Raw genomic sequence first — 20,012 nt, 5'->3', positions numbered from 1 at the left:
CAAACTGCAGACAGACAGCAATGTCATCCCATTGATTGAAAACACCTGACTCTAATTTCACCTTCAAATTATCTGCTAATCCTAAAAGTTCACAAACTTTTGACACCCACAGATATGTAATATTTAATTATTTTACTTTGACAATGTAGATGCAATGCTTTTTGAGAAGCATTTCAAAATTTCAGGCCTTTTGAATACAACATCTTGAATACATCAGCTTATATTCACATTCACAGCATGCTGCAAAGTAAGAGTTGGAATTATGAAGCCATAACAAATAAAGAGAAGGGTTGTGAAGATTTCAGCATGTTTTCATCATGTGACAGGTTCTGATTGGGGAAATTAGCTAAAGCAAGAGGCCCACACATAAAGTTTTCAGGGAACCACAAATTCTAAACAGTGCCCCTGCTACTAGTACAAATATGTAGGTGAAATGCCCCTAGTAAAAATAGAGCTTTAGAAAATCCCATCAACTAAGCTAACACACACAGAAAATATGCAGCCACAGGTACACAACAGTCTTTAAACACTTTCCAAAAGAGATCTAACCAGTCGCTCATACATACATTTTCCCTTGGCTAAATATTTTATTGGACTTCAGACGCACACAATCTATTTGTAATTTCTTTAGCCATTAATGTTTATGTCAAGAACAGAGTGATTAGTGTGGTAACGTATTGTGTTTCTTGGCCAATATAATCTCACCACCCCAACTACAGAAAGTTTAAACTTTTATGCCTTTGCACCCAATACATGTAAACAGCAGTACTTTCACACTGCTTTGTGCTACTAAACTTTTTCAAGGCTATAAAGTAACATCCAGAGGGATAGTGACCCTTTTAACCCCACAACACACTTCAGCCAGCATGACACTTCACATTCCTCTGCTGTTATAACTCATAGTAGTAAAGGGACTTTTGGCATTCCCAAATCATGTCTCGACTCAGGACAACTAGTATTAGTTTAGCAGAGCATATTTTACACTCAACAAAGGGCTCTTTTGGTTTGTGGTGATTAGATACATTCCTGCATCAGGTTATTTTTACATTTTCCTCTCAAAAATTCTTAAACTGCAAGTGCCTATACATGTGAAACAACACTTTAACCCCTTAAATGGCCAGAACCTGCTTACTGTTCCACATTTATATTAGGTACTTCTATAACTTCAGAATTACCCAGCCAGTTTGCATTGTGGTTCATATAATTACTGAATAATAAGAATTAGGGTGTAATAAGTCTGGGATTATTAGGGGGTTAATTCCTCTCTTTGATAACAATATAACTTATATACTAATTTCTTTGTAGTTAGTAAGTAATTCTTAGCAGTTACTGAATATTAAGATTAAGAGAGAACTATTAGAAGTTAAGACTTATTCTGTGTTGCATTTGAATTACATTCTGTATTAAAAGGTTTGAATCTTCACTTCCAACTATTTGACATTTGTGTGTCATGTCAAACAAGGACAAAAACCCTAACTTTTTATCAAATTCAGATCGTAACAAAATATTCTCTCTCATGCTTACAAACAATTACTCTCATGCTTACATCAATTGAACGTTTACAGTCTGTACCTCTACTTCAATGCTAAGTGTGACCTCTAAATGTTCAATAAACATGAACCACTGTTGTCATCACTCACCACGCTGACTTTGAAGGTGTAGAGGAGGTCGAAGGGCAGCGCGGCCACCAGGTCTATGATAAACCAGGTGGTCAGGTAGTGGATGCAAATTTGCCGCGCGTTGAAGATCACCTGGCCCGACTTGCTCACGTATGTGGTGCGGAAGCTGAGCACGATGTCTGCCATGATTCAGAAATAGCACAGAGTCAGCAGGTTCAGCCCCAGCACTCTCTTCCAAGCACAATCTGGATGATCTACAGTCTGTCATGCAGAGCCAGAGCCCTCTGAGAGGAGTTCAAATCAGCAACTGTGTAGTCATTATGTGAAAAGCATTAATGAGATGGAAAGTAATGTGCTTTTAACTACAGCCCGAGGGTCATAGAGCTTTAAAAATGGACAAAATTCAGACTTCAAAATGACAGCTACTAATGTTATATCTATGCAGTGTAGTTAACCCTGTGGAACTGTGCACCATGCCAGTAATCCATTGTAAGAATTTAGTGATGGCCCCTCAGCCCTGTTAAAAATTAGCATCCAGAGGCCTTACAGCACATGCATGTCCACCCTGTACCAGGGTCATAATAGTTAACTAAAGCTATTACTAAAACAAAAACTAGCAGTGAAAAAAAATTTTTGTTAACTGTAATAAAAGTAAAAATGACAGTTTTCAAAAACACAAAAGCTGAATCAAAACTACAATCTCCACTGCAAAACATGGAACTGCTGAGAACATCTTTTTTTGTGTGTGTGAATGAGAGTTTCTGGATCCATTCTGTGTTTGTCTTTAAGAAAAGGTGGAAAGGTGGACAGACTCAAAATCTAGTTCAAAATTTAGTGCTTTAGAGTCACATCCATGTACACACAATACTGTAACATTGTCCCTTGTGCAGTCATATACAAAAGTTTGAATATCCTCGTTTAAATTATGTTTTGTTGATTTTCTGAGTAAAACATCCACTATAGTAAACAAACATAAATGTGCTGTTTTACTACAAATTTTAGTGCACATTTTTTTTTATATATTAGTTATTATATAACCAAAATATAAATACAACCACATTTTTTTTTATTTTCATATGTTAAATTCCCCAATATGTTAGATTCAGCAAATAAATAGTAATTGTGTATTAAAATGTGCAGAAGTGTGTTCTCTGTGGAAGATGTGTTAATTTTTTTACTTAGAAAATTAATAAAACACATTGTTTGACATGGAGTGCACAAACCTTGGCATATGACTATACTAATAAGGATCTGGTGAAAAAATTAAGAGAACGTCAAAAGATGGCTCTCAAACCTGTCACACTGGACTGTAAGGTGCCTGTTGTTATTTCATCATCAGACTTTAATTTACAATATTGACTTGGTTAGCATTATTATTGCGTTTTATTCGTGACTGTAGAGCACAATGATGGGAAAAATGATGGGACTTGTGATTGGATGTATATAAAGATTGGATATAAAGATATTGCTCATCCCAGTCATCGTCAATTCAAAATCTAGCTCAACAAATACACAAAAACAGCTTATCTGGCTATTTGAGGTGCTCACGTGGTAAATCAGTCTCCTCAGAGTAGTGTTGTAGCTTATTTATACAGTTTAGCACTTAGATCTAACTGGTGTTCTGACAAATTGTGTGCCTTGTCGAAATGTCCTACCATAGAACATATTTATAGGTAGAGCTCTTCATAAACTATACGTAGGATATTTTTATAACCTAAATCACACAAAGCTGAAATCAGCTTCTTGTTCAAATTTTCCCATTTCATCTTAAATGGTGCAGCAGTTACAGTCTGGTGCCTCAGGCCACTGAGGCACTCAGGCACCATTTATCGTGGAACACTTTATCAGAAAAGTTACTAGCATCAAAAGAATAATAATGTTACTGAGGGCTGAGGTTTACTGTTCATATTACATTGTTTACAAATCTGTCGATAGAACATCATTAGTTGTACTTAATCTTTGACTATTTTCTGCTGCATTTTTAGCTTTTTCACTATTTTATGTGGCCATGTAATATTAACTTCTCCCTACCACAGTCATTGTTACTGTAATACATAAGAGACAATGTAGTAATGTTTTAGGCTATATATTTAATGTTATATTTTACAAAATATATAATAAAATATAGTTTAATGTCATGCATTAGTATATATGTTGTGTGATTATACTGAATGTACAATTAACTACAAATGAATTCCATTTTATTTTTTTTGTTCTGAAAAAAATCTTAATCTTGTCTTGTCTTAGTCTCGGCCATTCCTGATCTTGGTCTTGACTAGGACTAAACTACTAAATGTCTTGGTCTTGACTTGGACTCGGATCCAGTGGTCTTGACTACAACACTACCTCTGAGGTTTTGAATAAAAATCGAAGCAGTGTGAGAACTATAAAAGAAACATAGATGAGGTCACGTTTTAAGACTGAACTCTCTTACCAATGATGAAGAGGATCTCCACAGCAATGTCGCTGACCGTGGTGCTGCGCGTCAGGTCATCATCTCCAATAAAACACACATTGTACGGCACAGTCACAGCTACATAGAAGGTGGCCAGCAGAATTAGCCAATCCCAGCCGGCCTTGAACGTACTAAAGTGAAGGAGGATGAACTTTGACTTCTTGGCATCTGCAACTTTATACTCAGGCAAGGCTGGCGTGTCTCCAAACACATTCTGTTAGCATGACAAGGAAACAAGGGAGAAGACAAAGATGGAGAAGCTGTGGGATCATATGTTTACAGGCATATTGTTATTGTATGATCCCGTGACCTATACTTCTGTTCAAAATATTGGAATCATTTGTCATATTCAAGCTAGACAAAACCTGAAATCAGAGGATATTTTGATGTTCATTCAATATAAATACATCTAGATAATTGTAAACTTATTTTGTGTGAAAAGTGAAAATAAGTTAACAAGCTTATTAAATATGGCATGTTCAGTAAATTGTAGTGCAGAGTTACAATTTAGTTGCTATGTTTAACATACTGGAAAAAAAATAAAACATAACATGAAATGTGCCATAACTTTTGCACTGCCTACATATGCTTTATTTTTTTTCCAATATGTTATTTAGCAAATAAACAGCCTTAAAATGTGTAAAAGTGTTGTCTCTGTAGAGGATATGTTATTTTATTTTCACTTAGAAAATCAACAAAACATATAACTTGATCAGGGGCTCCTCTGTTTATGTATTTCTCAACTGATGCTCATTTTTGTTATCTGCCTCAAGATTAGATCAACACTTTTCAAATATGAGGCATCAAAGCATCGTAGATGTTCATTTTATGAAAAATTCATTCTTGATATCTAGCTGACTCAATTTTTTTATTGCATTCTTTAGCTCTGTTCTGGACGCATTTAAAATATCAGCATCCTATGGATTTTTTGAAACCTAAGTTGTATGAAGGTTTCTACTGCATGAGGAAACCTATGGAAGTTCTATTAGCATTAGCACTGCATTAGAGTAACGTTATACATGCATGTGCAACAAAATTGACATTATATTCTTGAAAACATTCTTCCATGTGATTGTGTTTTTGTAACTGTTTGTGTAAATGTTTTTATAGCACCTTTGCTCATCAATTTACTCACTAATTATATCATGTACTTTCTCTCACTCTCTTGCTCGCTCTCACCTTGTTGAGTTTGATTTTGCTCTGTTTCTGCCGGTTGTGCAGGTGTCCTGAGATGTGGTAGAGGACGGTGCTAGAGCGCAGCCGAGTTGAGCCAAATGGGGACCCACCCTTAACCTGCCCACGACGATGCTCTGGGAAAGGGGCATAGAAAGTCACCATGAAAACCAGCACAATCTAAGATAATTACAGCCCTGAAAATGCATAATGCTGTGGTTGTACAGCATAGTGGATAACATCATTGCCCCTTACACAGATGTTTGATTCCCCATTCAGGTAAGACTTCCACTACCACAGCAATAAGACTTCCAATGCTATATTATACTACTCATGCATGATTGTAAAGGTGATGCCACCCCAAAATGTCTGCCACGTCATTGGCTTCCACCTCGCTGTGGGGTGGGTGTTTATGTCTTTCAGAGCAGAGCTGTTTCACTATCAGTGATCAGCAGAACAACAGTCCAACCTCTCTCCAACCGCTCCACCACCCCTCCCCCTTCCCACTCACACACTCAGATTGCGAGTATGTCTCGTCCCACATTGTCTTTAAGAGGAGAGTGGATTCGATTTTGGCAATCTGCAGAACAACTATACAACCACTCTACCACCCCCTGACACCTTACACATTTACACCGGCACCCTGCAGAAACTGCCTGCCACCCCTTTGCCACCTTGGAAACATTTTCTAGATCTGCCACTGCTCTTACCAAATTGCTATTAATAAAAGTGCCTACAAATTGTACATATCAAAATATAGGTGTCAAAAGGGTTCTTTGGATCAATGCCATAGAAGAACCACTTTTGGTTCCTTGAGAAGCACTTCTGGTTCCTTAAGAACCACTTTTGTTTCCTTAAGTGGTGGGTTGACTCAACTGAAACCACTCAATAGAAAATGGCATCGCTCCAAGGAACCCAGTTTGGCACCTTTGTTTTTATTTGTGTATAGTGTAGATACATGTAAACAAAACCATAGACAATCACAGACAAGACATAGACAATCTACTGTTACACATTTAAACACCAACACAAAAAAACATCACCTTAAATCTCATCATTTCTCCAAATAAGAAGCTAGTTCTGAAACAAGGTTTACATAAATATGAACACGCAAGTGTCTTTCAGAAGCAGACTTGACATTTCCATTAAAAAAGGAACTTTACATAAGCTGCTGTGAATAATATTGACATCACGTCCCCCACCACCATTCTCCTTTTCTATGCTAGCATCAATGCTTTTACAAGTTGAATAAAAAAGATCCACTGTTAATTCTGAAGGTAATTTTTTTGCAGGTTTTTGATGCAAAAGGAAATACATGCTTGCTGTTATTTTCATACAAATAGCAAATAAGCGGTAGGGAGTAGTTGTTTGTCCTGGTTGTATTCACCATGGCCTGTTTTTCACTTGTACTGACCCCTATATTGGACCTCCATATTGTTGTTACACAAAAGCAGGTGCAACATTGTGGAAAAAGTCTTTCTACACCTGACCTGCTTAAATCTAAATGATATTAAAGCTTAGTCTGAGGCAGGTAAAGCCAAGTGCTGAAACCGAGTTTTAAAGGAACAGTTTGGCTATTTCTTTGCAAAATATTTAGCCAATTAAGTCATATTTACACAACTTTATGCTAAGCCAAGACATGTTTTGCTCTCCAGAGTTTGCTTCTGTCATTTTATCACAGGAGCTATGAGGCTAATGCGGCTAACAGGTAATTAACATCAGGCAACCTGCATGAATCATCACACACTTGCCTCAAACCATATTGAGTTGTTAAGTAATCCCAAATAAACTGGCTTATGTGTATTTTGAGACTTTATGAGAGGCTGTTGTCAATTACAATGAACAAAGTATGTAACATGACTAAAACAGCAGTAGCATTTATAGTAGTGGAAGCCTAAATTTTGCCTGTAAAAACAAAGTTCAGTTACCAAACATGTCTTGGCTGGTCAGATACATCAGGGGTCAGGGTAAAATTACCATCACCGTGAAAAAGGGTTAATGCAGAAAACATCTGACTAGCTGCCAACCTTCCTAGCCAGAGGCCCTGGCACACAACATACCAAAAGAGTCCAGAAGAGATGAGAATGGATGGATGGGGAAATAGATGGAGAGACGGCTTAAGGGGGGGTGGGGGCTGGGGCTGAAGGCTATTACCAAGAGAAGGAGATCATATCAAGCTGCGGGGCCCAGCGGAGGAGAGCAGAGACAGAAAGTCATCCATAAAAGAGTGCAGTCAGCAGGGAGTCCAGTAGCACTGTGCTTATATTAGACCCTAATGAATCCAACCCCAATTTACTATCACACAGCAGGTCAGAGAGAAAGAGACAGAGAGAGAGAGAGAGAGAGAGAGAGAGAGAGAGAGAGAGAGAGAGAGAGAGAGAGAGAGAGAGAATATAACAGGAGAAAGACAAAATGGGGGATGGAGGTGAAGAGGGAATAACAAGAGAGATAAATGACCAAAGCTGGTGAGAGAAAGGCGGTGGGGATTCCCTGTACTGCGTCCTCTACAAGAGAGCTTCAGGCCAACAACGATCTAGGTTACTAGTCAAATGGGAAATAGGTGTTTTCTCTGCTCTAACAGCCCCTGAAATCATTCACCATTTCTCACATACAAATGACTTAACACTGACATTCACATAGCATAATATAGAAATTAGTTACACTGTAAATCTCTGTGTGCCTACATAAATATTAAGAATACAGTAGTGAGAAGTATGGTATGTATGATACTTTAAAAGGCCCATGTCCTACATTTTTTTTCAACATTTAACACTTGTACAGTTTTATGTACAAAAAAATGGTCATAAAAAATCTTACATAACCATTGTCTTACCTCTCTTTGTCCCTCAGAATTAAATAGCCTATTTTTGTTACTGTGCCTTTAAGACTGATATATTTAAATGAGTTCTGTTCTGATTGGCTGTCTTGTATCCTGCTTCATTCAAAAAGCACTCAGGTGAAACACTGCTTACAAGTTCAGTGTTAACAGACAAGGCTAAACTAATACAGGCTGAATAGGTGGATATAAATAAATGAGTTGGTTCTGTTTTTTTATATATGCACCACATGGAGAGGGTAGTGAATAGTAAGTTTAAAAACAATGTTTACATATTACTTTAAACTCCTTTATTTCAAAAAAGGCAAGGGAATTTCAGCCCTAAGACATATTCATGAACTTCCACCCAAAACCTAAACATAATCCTAACCTTAACTTCCACACAATCTTAAACCTAACCCTAATATTGTGAAAATCAGACACTTTGAGAATAATCATTTTACATGGTCATATTATATACATAATACTACAACCCCAAATGCAAAATGTAAATAAAAACAAAATGCAATGGTGTATAAATCATTTAAACCCTACATTTCATTGAAAATAGTACAAACACAACACATCAAAAGGTGAAACTGAGGAATTTTAATGTTTTTTAAATATATATGCCCATTTTGAATTTGATGCCAGCAGCCTGTTTCAAAAAAGTTGGGACAGAAGCATGTTTACTACTGTGTTGCATTACTTTTTTTTAACAACATATTTGCTAAATGAGGAGACCAGTTGCTGTAGTTTTGAAAATAAAATTTTTTCCCATTCTTGCTCGATATGGGGTTTCAGTTACTTAAAAGCTCAATCTATTCCTTGTTGTATTTTTCATTTTGTGCACCAAATGTAGTCAGCGGGTGACAGGTCTGGACTGCAGGCAGGCCAGTTTAGCACTTGGACAAAGCCATGCTGTGTAGAATCTAGTGTGACATTGTCTTGCTGAAATAAGCAAGGCTTTCCCTGAAAAAGACGTCATCTGTATGGCAGCATATGTTGCTCCAAAATCTGTATATATCATTCAGCATTAATGGTGCCTTCATAAATGTGCAAGTTATCCATGCCATGTGCACTAATGCACCCCTATGCCATCACGGATGCTGGCTTTTAACCTGTGCACTGATAACAAGCTAGATGGTCCCTCACCTCTTTAGCCTGGAGGATGAGATGTCCATGATTTCCAAGAAGAATTTCAAATTTGGATTCTTTGGACCACAGAACATTTTTCCACTTTGCCTCAGTCCATCTTAAATGAGCTTGGGCCCAGAGAAGGCAGCAGCGTTTCTGGGTCCTGTTTATATTTGGTTTATTCTCTGCATAGTAGAATTTTAATTTGCATTTGTGGATGCAGCAATAAACTGTGTTCACAGACAGTGTTTTTCAGAAGTGTTTCTGAGCCCATGCAGTGATTTCCACTACAGAATTGTGTCTGTGCAGTGCTGACTGAGGGCCCAAAGATCAGGGATCCAATACTGGTTTTCAGCCTTGTTCCTTGCATACAGAGATTTCTCCAGAATCTATGAATCTTTTAGTGATATTATGTACCATAGATCACAAAACCCCAAAGTGCTATTTTATGTTGAAAAATGTTATTGTTGAATTGTTGTATAATTATATCTTTTTCATTCTTTTCAAGATTCTAAAACATTTTGTTGTTTATTTCCAGGTTGAAAAAAAAATAATACCAAATTTTCAATGTGGTCTCAGACTTTTGGATTTCACATACATACACTAACACACATACACTAACCTTCTTTCTTTTCCTCGAGGAAGGCCTTAGCCTTGGTGTCCGTGATGTCTTTAAATGAAGCAAGGAAGAGCACAACATCTCCTTTCTCATTCTTAATGGGCACAACATCCAGTAGACACCAGAACACAGAACCTGTGTTACAGAAGAGAGAGAAAAAAGAGGTTAACATAACACACACTCCCACAGACACAACACACATACACATACAGAAACACGGACACAGTATGATGATGATTTAAGAGTAAATCAGTGGGCAGTATATCCCAAGAGTCTGCAAGTACATAAAAAAGCATGAAAGATCCATCACTATAGAACTTCTGCGAACAGCAAGACCATTACATTACCCAACCATATGTGTGTGTGTTTGTGTGTGTGTGTGTGTGTATGTGTGCACGCACATGCTTTCACCAGCAACCATAGCCTGTTACTGGGAACCTCAAGGGGATTTCCATCTGATTGCTTGCAGCTGGTGAGGTCTTTGTCAATTCTCTTGTTTCCGGGTGAAAAAATAGTCTCACCATTACCAGCAACAGAAATGAGTGAAGAAAAACAGCCCTCTGTTAAACTGTTGCATCTGTTAAGATGCAAAAGCTGGGATCTTCCTATTGGAGTGCCACTGGGGGTCCTTGTTCCAGCAAACTAACCTGAGAATCAGCCATTTTTAAAGGGTTCCCAGTGTTCACATGATCCAATTGCACTGCAACATTCAGCTCCTAATGGAATCCCACAGTGCACCTCACACTATGAAGGACAACCATGTGTCCTAACTGATCTCATGTAATCATGGACGCAGGAAGTGGCGATGCTGAAAGAGCAGAAGCAACTTCGGTTTTTAGGATTGTTTAACTGCAACTGCTAAAAATTTTTTTTTTATATTTTATTCAGATATTTTTAATACCTGCAATAGTCGCAAAGATAAAGTTAATGCTTCATCAAAGCAAGTCAAAACGCTTTCCTCGACAACTGCTGGCTGCTTCAGGAGCAGGTTGTTAAAACGCAAGCAAGTTGAGGTGTAATTTTTGACTAAGTTGATCTCCCACTGGATGTTCAAGTATTGATTGAAAGAGGTGGGTAATCCTCTAAATAATCCGTTAAATAGAAGAATAATATCCGTGTAAACGCCTGTATCCGATTACATTTCCAATCTTGCCACATTATAGAATATTATGATATGTTCTATTGGTGTAAATTAGTAATTTTGCACGATGTTCACATCATGTACACACTGTTTAAAGTTTCAGCACTCCCAACTTACAACACCTTCCTGCATCCCTGAATGTAACTGAAAACATCAACATCCAAACTGACACCAACATCAAAAGCTGAATAAAAGATGAGAGCGGAATCAACAACCACGACAACGTTTTGCCATAAATTTATCATTAATTAACCAATTAGCGGTTATCAGTATGCTGTTATCAGTTCAGTCACTTTCTGAGCAGTGCAGTAGGAGCAGGGGAAGTGCTGTAAACATGGAGAGCAAACTGTGGAAGCATCTAATCATGCTAATATGAAAATGATGGACAAAGATCCCTGTGTCGAGGAAGCGAGAGATAGCTATTTTAAGGTAGTGTTTTTGAAATATTTCTCTTAGTGAGTTTATAGGTTTTCAAACAGAATCTGCCATTCATAATTGTAGTCAAGCATAACTGGCTGTTTAAATAAATATTGAATATTGAATTTTGAGCATGTTCCAGAGAGTGAAGTTGATAAACACCAACTAGTCTACATCATTGTAGTACCATAACCAGAGACATTGTAGTACCTATAAGCAGAGACACAATCCTGTGTTCAAATATAACACAGGACTGCTGACCTCACAATTAAATGCTTAGTCACTACACTGTTAGAAATAAAGGTTCTGTGCAGGTACATTTTTCATTTATCAAGGTACAAACAAAGTAAATGTACCCTCAAAAGGTACAACAGTAGTTTTAAGGTCCAATTGTGCACCTTAAATAAGTCTTTACCAGATGAAAAGTATGCATTTGTACCTTTCCATAACCTAGTGTTTTAAAACAGAGCAATAAACTAAAAAGCCTGGAAATGAGATGGGGTGTGGAGTCAGTGCAACTTAGAAAATATAATTTCAATAAATTTTGGTACAATTATGTTCTTGACTGAAGGTACTGAGATGTACCCTTGAGGGTACCACCCCAGTGACAGCAACACTAGGAGTAGGTGTCTGGGAGGATGGTGGAAGACTTAGATTTTCACAATATTCAACTCTTAGTTTATTACTTAGCTTTATTACTTTATTACTTATTAGCCAGTAAGTAAGTTGCCTACACAATAAACAAGTACAACTCAATTCTCATAATCTGCAGAAACGGTTGCACAGGGAAATGCTGTGTTTACATGCTGCTGTTGTATCAAAGGCATTGTTCTGTGCCTTGCCAGAGTTACTTTATAAAAGTTATACAGCTGATTACTGGTCATGGACTGAGGAGGTCTTTGGCTCTTTTTAAGTGGAAATAAAGGCTGAATGATGCAATAACTTTTCATTGGCATCAGAGGAGTTTTTCTTTTGAGCTGTCAAAAAGGGCCAAGAGTTCTCAGTCCAGTGTTCCTCCAGCCGTCTGAAAGTCTCACTCCAGTCTCCCTCCAGGAACCTAAAAATCTCACTCGAGTCACCTCATCAAAGTTGGCAACTTGGCAAAGTTGGTTAATCAAGCTTGCTGTACTTTAGCTCATTGGTAAAAAAAAAAAAAATGCAGTGTGTTTTTGCCTCACCATTCTTTTTGTAGAACATGATCTCCTCTTTGAGTTCACTGCGCTCCTCAAGCGCGGCGTCCACATGCAGGATGACATGTTCACTGGTCTCAGGCCCATACAAGAACTTGCAGGCACAGCTCTGCTGCATGACCTCTGTGCGCGCAAAGCCTGTGAGCTCACAGAAGCCATCGGAGCAGTATACAATAGGAAAGCCCTTCGATACCTGCGCATTGGCCAGGATGAAATTGCTATCTGTGGCAAGAGAGAGAAAGAGAGAGAGAGAGAATATAAGACCAACTAGTAAGACTAGGATGGACCCCACCAGCACAACACATGTACATAGGCAAGCTCCTAACAGCTACCCTAATCTATAAACAACAAAAGAAAACTTTACTGCTTTTTTACTGATAAGCTAGCAATGTTATTAGTTATTTCCTCTTTTACAGGTGCTACTCATTGATTTTATTCCTCTCCGAATCGGCCATGTTGGTGTTTTTCTCCCTCCTCCCAAGAGAAAATTACAGGCCACATTATCTGTTTTTCAGAAAACGTAGTGGTGCTCTGACAAATTTAGTCTTGTCTTGATACAAATCTCTGTGATTTTGTTGGATTTTCCAGGCATATTTTGACTGCTGCTACTTGCTATATTTTGTCTTCTAGTGTGTCTCCAGATTTAACATTTTCCAAAATGTGAAACGGCATATGTTTTGAAAGTTTTTCAATCATTTACTTGGTCTGGGTGGTAGAACTTCATCTCTATCCTCTCTATACTGGTAGAGCATTAGCCGGAGGATAAACAAAATAAAGCAAGATCTCACAGGCTGTTTAAAGGGGTGATAATAATGGGAGCTACAGGTATAAAGCACTTTATATTCACATTTAGCTACACACCATTGTAGCATCCCGCTACTTGCCGCGCCACCTCTGAGATGCTCAGGAGGTGTGGCCATGCAAAGGGCCATGTGAGGAGGCTCATGGGAGGCGAGCACAGACAAATTGTTGTTGTCTGTTAGTTAAAAGATGTGTTGTGTGTTGTGTTAATTTGTGTCTGGGATGCAGGTTGTTTGTGTGTAGGGGGTTCACTGTGAGGTCGAAGCCTTTGGCTATTCATGACCTCACCCCCTGATTTAGCTGTATGTTATGTGCCTTTCTGCCTGGTGTTTAATAAAAGAGCACATCTCGCAGCAGAATCATGGCCTGCCCTGTGTCTTTCTCTACACCAACAATACCATATTATCAAAGCATTAGTTTTAGCGCACAATATTACAACTTTCCAAGCCAACTGATTGTAATCATATGACCATGTATGATGCAAACATCCACGTTAGTAGAAATTACAGCCCAAAATGTGTGCATCTTGATGTAATTTTATTGCCATTCTGATGTGTGAGCTTTATTACTAAGGAGAAGTATAAACTCAAAAACTGCAAAAAAAAATTGGCCAGGCCTGAAATCTGATTTTTTACTGGTGGTTTTGGCCAGGTCAGAGTCCAGATTTAAATCCTATGGAGAATAAATCCTATGGAGAATAAATCCTATTGAGAAGCCATCATTGTTGAGTGAAACGATATTGACTCTTCTTTCTGCAGAAGACTGTCTGCAAATTCACCCAAAAGACTTCAACATTTAAAGAAACCAAAGGGAAAAGCTATTTCATACTTAGTTACTTCACCTTAATTTGCTGTTAAAATCATTCAAAGCTTAATGTTTTGCCATTTTGGACTGGAGATTTAATCATGCCATATGATTTGCTATCTGTTGAGAAGATGACACAGCATGAAGATGGGAAGAGTAAGCAGATAACATTACTAACTAATCATTACGTGATTGCTATAGAGTTAGAGAGTAGCCTATCATAGCCTACTAACCCAATATTATTGTTTATTTTTAATCAATCTGTTGTATACAAACAACACATAAATATCGAAACAAAACTAAGGAATTTTTGTATCATGGCAGGCAAATAAAACTAAAATGCACACTATACACATTGCTCCCAGCTTACTCAGGACATATAAAAAATTTAAAGCAAATGGTGGCTCATATCAGGCATCTTTGATTGAAAGGTATACACATTGCACTCAGCTAACAAATACCCATAATGAATATATGGCTATAGTTTGAAGAGTGGACCTTTCTGAACAAAATAGGAATACAAGGCTAAGGGGGTGCAATATTTCAACTAAGAGGGCATTGGCTCTTTTTTCCAAAAGACAATACTTTTTACTTTACTTTCACTCTAGCATTTTGATGAGAAAAGGCGTACACTTTTTACTCAGTTTCATTTCAGTCATTAATATTTAGTTTCTAATTTAATTTCATAATGAAATGCTTTCCTGTTATTCTCAGCAATTCCAGCTTTAGTGCCTTATTTTAGACCAAAAGGATCCAAAAAATAGGAAAAAGCACTAATAAACTGAATGCTGGATGTATTTAAATATCCACCACAGTTCTGCAAGTTAGTCAGTATTCAGTAGTTTTGCTGTTCCTTTTATTCCTCTACTCAAGTTGCTTTTTGGTAAGATACTTTTACTTGAGTCTTTAATTCACCAAAGTAACAACACTGTTACTTGAGTATGTGTTTAGGCTACTGTCCCCAAATTCTGTATAAATAGAAGAGCCTCAACAGAAATGAAGTATGGATCTAAATGTGAATGACTAAAATGGAAGTGAATTTGCGTGTAAACAACAGTAGCCTGTTATTGTTCAAAAACATTCAGTAATGCAAGCTACAAAACTTTATTTCGGGCTACAAAATTTTACTTAAGTTGCCTGCTTGTATGTGGCTGCCTGATGGATTTGCCAAGCACATTAACCAAATGCAGTTTGCAAAATATTGTGTCCAAAAAATCACTTCACCACAATTAATGTGCTCTCTAACAAAATTTTCAATTTCTCCAGGCTCGTTTGCCGAACAAATATCAGATGGGTTTCCTGCATGTCAGGCCTGAAAATCATAGATATACCAATACATAGATGTCACGTTGTCTGTTGTTCTCAATCTGAGGCAATTTGTCTGCATGTGTGCCATGTTAGGACGGTCAAAACCCTCTTGTAAACAAATACACGTGTATTGAGATATGATGAGTTCTCTTCATTAAATCAACCATAACCATAACCTTACTACTTAACTACTTTTTGTTATAATTAACAGACATTTCTGCATGCTGCTGATCATTTAAGTGTCTAATTTACATGTCACCATGTTTGTAAAACACACCAGTTATCGACAGTTGACTATAAACAAACTGTAAAAATTTAAATAAAGAGGCTGGTAACAGCCATAAGAAATGTCTGATTGAAGGAATATTTTCATTTATGTAAATGCTTACTGGTGATATCTTTCTAGCAAACAGACAGCAAATCTAATACGTCAACATGGTTACAACCTAGACTTAAACATTTTCCAATGGTAGAGTTTAATCTGTGTCTGTAGAAATGACTACAGAGTACCGAGCAGATTTCTATATTTTCACTGTCTGCTTGCACATATGTTTTGGAGTGCTAAAAATACATTTACAGAACACATTATAATGCAGAACACATTACAATACATTCTGTCGGTTGCTTTTATTTCTGTTTCATAAATGAGAGTGTGATGTTTGGCTAGCTGTCTGGAGCAGCCACAGAAAACTCAGTTGGTCTGCACCTGCCATTAAAGACAAACCCAATGTGTGAATTTCTTCGTCATGCACATACAAATGTACAGCATACAAATGTACAGCATATAAAACTGCAGTTCATATCAAGTTAAGGCACCCTCTAAAGGTAATAAAATTGAATAAGCCTGACACAAAGCCAGGGGAAAAACAATTACACCAACAAATTCTGCATGTCACCACATCTACACATAAACATCGCACATGCATTGCTACATCCCCCACTTTATAATCCTATCCAACCTCCTGAGTGCTTTGTAATTCAAATAGTGTAACTTGTGATAGTGTCTTTCTTAAACTGGAATAATTGTACTGAATGAAGCCCAGCACCAAAAAGGCACTGTTGACATGCCTGGCTGACCTCAATGTGACATCTATGTATGCGTATCTGTGATGCAATCAGCTAGCATACACTTAGCCAGTCATCATGGATAAGTTGGTTTCATCTGTGAGACAAAAGAAGAGGAAAGGTGCAGATGAGGAGCAAGGCATCAGAATGGTCAAAAGTAACTGACATATTGGCCAGTAAATTTGTCAAGTCAGTGTAAACAGATGTGCTAGTCATGAATGCCAGCCTGGCTTTTTTGCCTCCCCCTTGTCAGACTAAAAGAACGGTATTAAATAAATGTGTTAAATATTAAATATTACACAGTATCATAGTGATACTAAAGATATATGACTTGATGATTATTTACCTAAAGTTAAACATGATTCAAATAAAGTTAAAAACTAGTAACGCTCAACTGCTCGGCCTGGTCTGGACTGTGTGGGTGATTTAGAGTGCACAGTGATTGCTCCTGGCATGAAGACAGCAAAGTAAATAAGCCAATGACAGAATCTTTTTTTTTCTGGCAGAAGTCACGCTTGATGCATTGGATAGTAGAGGTAAGTTTACATTGAACTTATATTGAGCCAATATTAGCGCCTAACACAAGTAGGAATTTGGCCAAAACATTATGTTTACTAAATTATAGCGCTGTGGCTAGGTGGCTGTCACAGACAACAAATCATTCAAGCTATGTCCAACAGCAGGCACGACACAAGAAAGGCAATAACCTGAAATGAAGAATAAAAGGAAGAGAAAATTAAATTTCAAAATAATGAATTGTGGATGCTCAAAATGTTAGCTACTTAGGTATTAGTTACTTATTCTCACACAGGGATACAAGGGCTAGTGAAAAATTCATCCTTCTGATTGGTGGGGATAACATTATAATGTTTACATCAGCTTCTACCAACACAGTCTCACCCAACTCAGATCCAACAGAGGAAACCTCTCGATTGAAATGACCCATTGCTGTTCCTTTGATAGTCAATAGTAATGCTGGACTCTACAGCTTACAGCAAAAAAGAGATCAAGAAAATAAATGACAACCTCTTTTAGATACAGTGTAAGGCCCTTTCACTGGGGTCTCTGGCCTGGGTGGCCTGGGTCTGAGTAAAAATTCTCAGCCTGAATTACTTTCCCGGTTCGTCTATGCTATGGAGAATATGGAGAAAGCTCCAAAGATGCCTAACCTTTCATTAGGTTGCATAACCAATTTTCTGTCTGACATTGGGGCGTTTTTTGCTGTTTTGTTCTATGAATATGTCAGAAAGTAAATTAATAACCAAAGCATTGTAATTGAATACAGTAGCACAACCGTGTCGTACGTCATGCGTGTCTCTCTGAGGGCTGCACTCAGTGAGCTTCAGCTCTGAATCCCCTCACAGATGGGAGAAAACACGTTGTTAATCGCAGTAGCCTCATTTACAAAAGCCTTTCGGACTGAGAGGAGAAAAGAGTTCACAGCTGAACTACTTTCCCCAGCGCTGTTCTGCCCACATCAGCAGAAGCTGAAGTTTAGACTTTTCTAATGTGAGAGAAAAGTAGCAGAGAATTGGAAGAGAGGAGGAAGGGAAGTGCGAGTGAAAAGAGCAGAATACTGAAAGAGCGAGTGGGGAAGAGAGAGAAAGAGAGAGAGAGAGACGAAGGAGGCCATGAATGAGAAGGTGTGTATGTGTGTGTGTGTGTTGTTCATTTTTAGATGTTTTACGGGACAAAATTGTAGACAAACCAGGCCTATAATGTCACCTACAAGATCCTTGTAAAATGCTTTTAATAAAAGCTACGTTTCATTTTTCAAACTGAAAAAGTGCAAATCATTCTTTTTTTCTTACTGAAGTGTCTGTTCCTTTGATATAGGGTTAAGATTAGGGTCAGGTTTAGAAAAGCACAGTATTTACATGTACATTTTCAAAAGTTTGGAATCGCTTGCACAATATACTTCAACAATGTATTTTGATATTACAAACTCCTCATTAAAAGGTCATTTTTAGATGTTTTATTTAATATTTCAAGAATTCTGTGAACAAGAAGAGAATAAAATGATAAATAATATACTTTAATGATCGATTTACATACATTTTGTTTTCTATTTACATTCAATTATCTGCCTTTGAATTATACTGGTCTCTGAATATTCATTTTATTATAACTTCATTCTCAATGCAATATAGCTTTTTCAGAATATTCAAGAGCTCCATTTACGATTTTAGACACATCTAACATTTCTTCATTTTTCTTTACAGCTCCCTAATGTTTTACTAAATATCTAACGGCTGTGAAATTGCACAGGACTAATGTATTATCATAATTTTATTAATTTATCTTCAACCAAGTTGGTTTAATAATGTTGAAAACTGTGATTCCTAACTAGTGTTGATTGTCCTGATGTAGTAAAACCAAAGCATGTAGTGTATTTAGGTCTTTGTGAGCTCCAAATGTCTCCAGGATATTTTGACATGAATACATTTGGCTGGTGCCCATAGCTAAATTTAATTGTTTATTTATTTATATATTTTGTCCACGAATTCTGCTTTTATTTGGAAAAGTGAAAGATTTCCGTTTGCATTCTAATGTGAAGCATTACAGAGGTCAGTGGAAACACCTCATGAAGATAGGGATACAAATTTGCATGCGTGTGTGTGTGTGTGTGTGTGTGTGTGTGTGTGTGTGTGGGATAGGGGTGGTATATTGGGTAAAGTCATTCCCTGAACACTGGCCTGCTGTCTGCCGATGGATGTTAAAGGCAGGAGCTCGACAGCCCATCCCAGAGGAGAACTCCATCTCTCTCTTTTTATCCCTCCATCCATTCAGCCTGGGTCATAACCTCCTGTCCCACAGCCCTACAGCAGCCCACAACCAGCTTTATGTGGCTGAGAGTGCCAGCTTTGTTTGACCGTGTGAGTGTGCGTCTTTGAGAGTATTTTTTAATATCATTTTGAAATCCTGTCAGTTCAACTAAAGGTAACGCTGTAACATCAAATTAAACACTCTTACATCATCCCAGAATCAAGAAGGTAACTGACCTATTCATACTGCACTCACTATTGCGTTCTTTTATAGCTACTCATGCTGGGTTGGACAAGCTTCTCAGAATGCTGGCCAAATCCACACTCAACCTAGCGAGCAAACTCAAACTTCTATAAAAACATGTAAAGTTGGAGCTTTTTCAGCTTGATGTATGCATTTTGTTGGTGTATAGAAGGTCACACTGTTAGGATGCGTTTTATCCATAACAGACATTTTTTATACATAGACTTCAGGTTGGGAAAGCAAAGATTTGCCTAACTGCCCTCTACCTACCTATGCAGTCTTTCATAGTAACTGTTGTAAGATTTGGATAAGCTTTAAAGAACGGTGGCAAAAATCCCATTCAGCGTAATGAGAAATTTTTAGTTGAACACAGTTTTATAAAAATACTTCTACAGTATGCTCTAGAAAGTTTTCCAACATAGCAACAAAATGTATTTGTGGGCTGAGTGTGGATACACA

General features: G+C 37.6%; 1 protein-coding gene across 1 annotated transcript in view; it reads right to left on the bottom strand.

Annotated features, from left to right (window-relative positions):
• kcnh8 (potassium voltage-gated channel, subfamily H (eag-related), member 8) overlaps positions 1–20,012 on the bottom strand; it is an 80,594-nt gene that overhangs the window by 47,644 nt on the left and 12,938 nt on the right. Inside the window, exons 2-6 of the mRNA XM_036567009.1 lie at positions 12,555–12,788; positions 9,822–9,953; positions 5,254–5,384; positions 4,054–4,288; positions 1,641–1,798 (exon numbers count right to left, since the gene is read on the bottom strand). Of these exons, the coding sequence (XP_036422902.1) occupies positions 1,641–1,798; positions 4,054–4,288; positions 5,254–5,384; positions 9,822–9,953; positions 12,555–12,788 (890 nt within the window). The remainder of the gene's footprint in view (positions 1–1,640; positions 1,799–4,053; positions 4,289–5,253; positions 5,385–9,821; positions 9,954–12,554; positions 12,789–20,012) is intronic.

The sequence above is a fragment of the Colossoma macropomum genome, unplaced genomic scaffold, assembly GCF_904425465.1.
Source record: "Colossoma macropomum unplaced genomic scaffold, Colossoma_macropomum, whole genome shotgun sequence".
Classification (NCBI taxonomy): Eukaryota; Metazoa; Chordata; class Actinopteri; order Characiformes; family Serrasalmidae; genus Colossoma; species Colossoma macropomum.
This window is presented reverse-complemented; position numbering and strand designations above follow the sequence as displayed.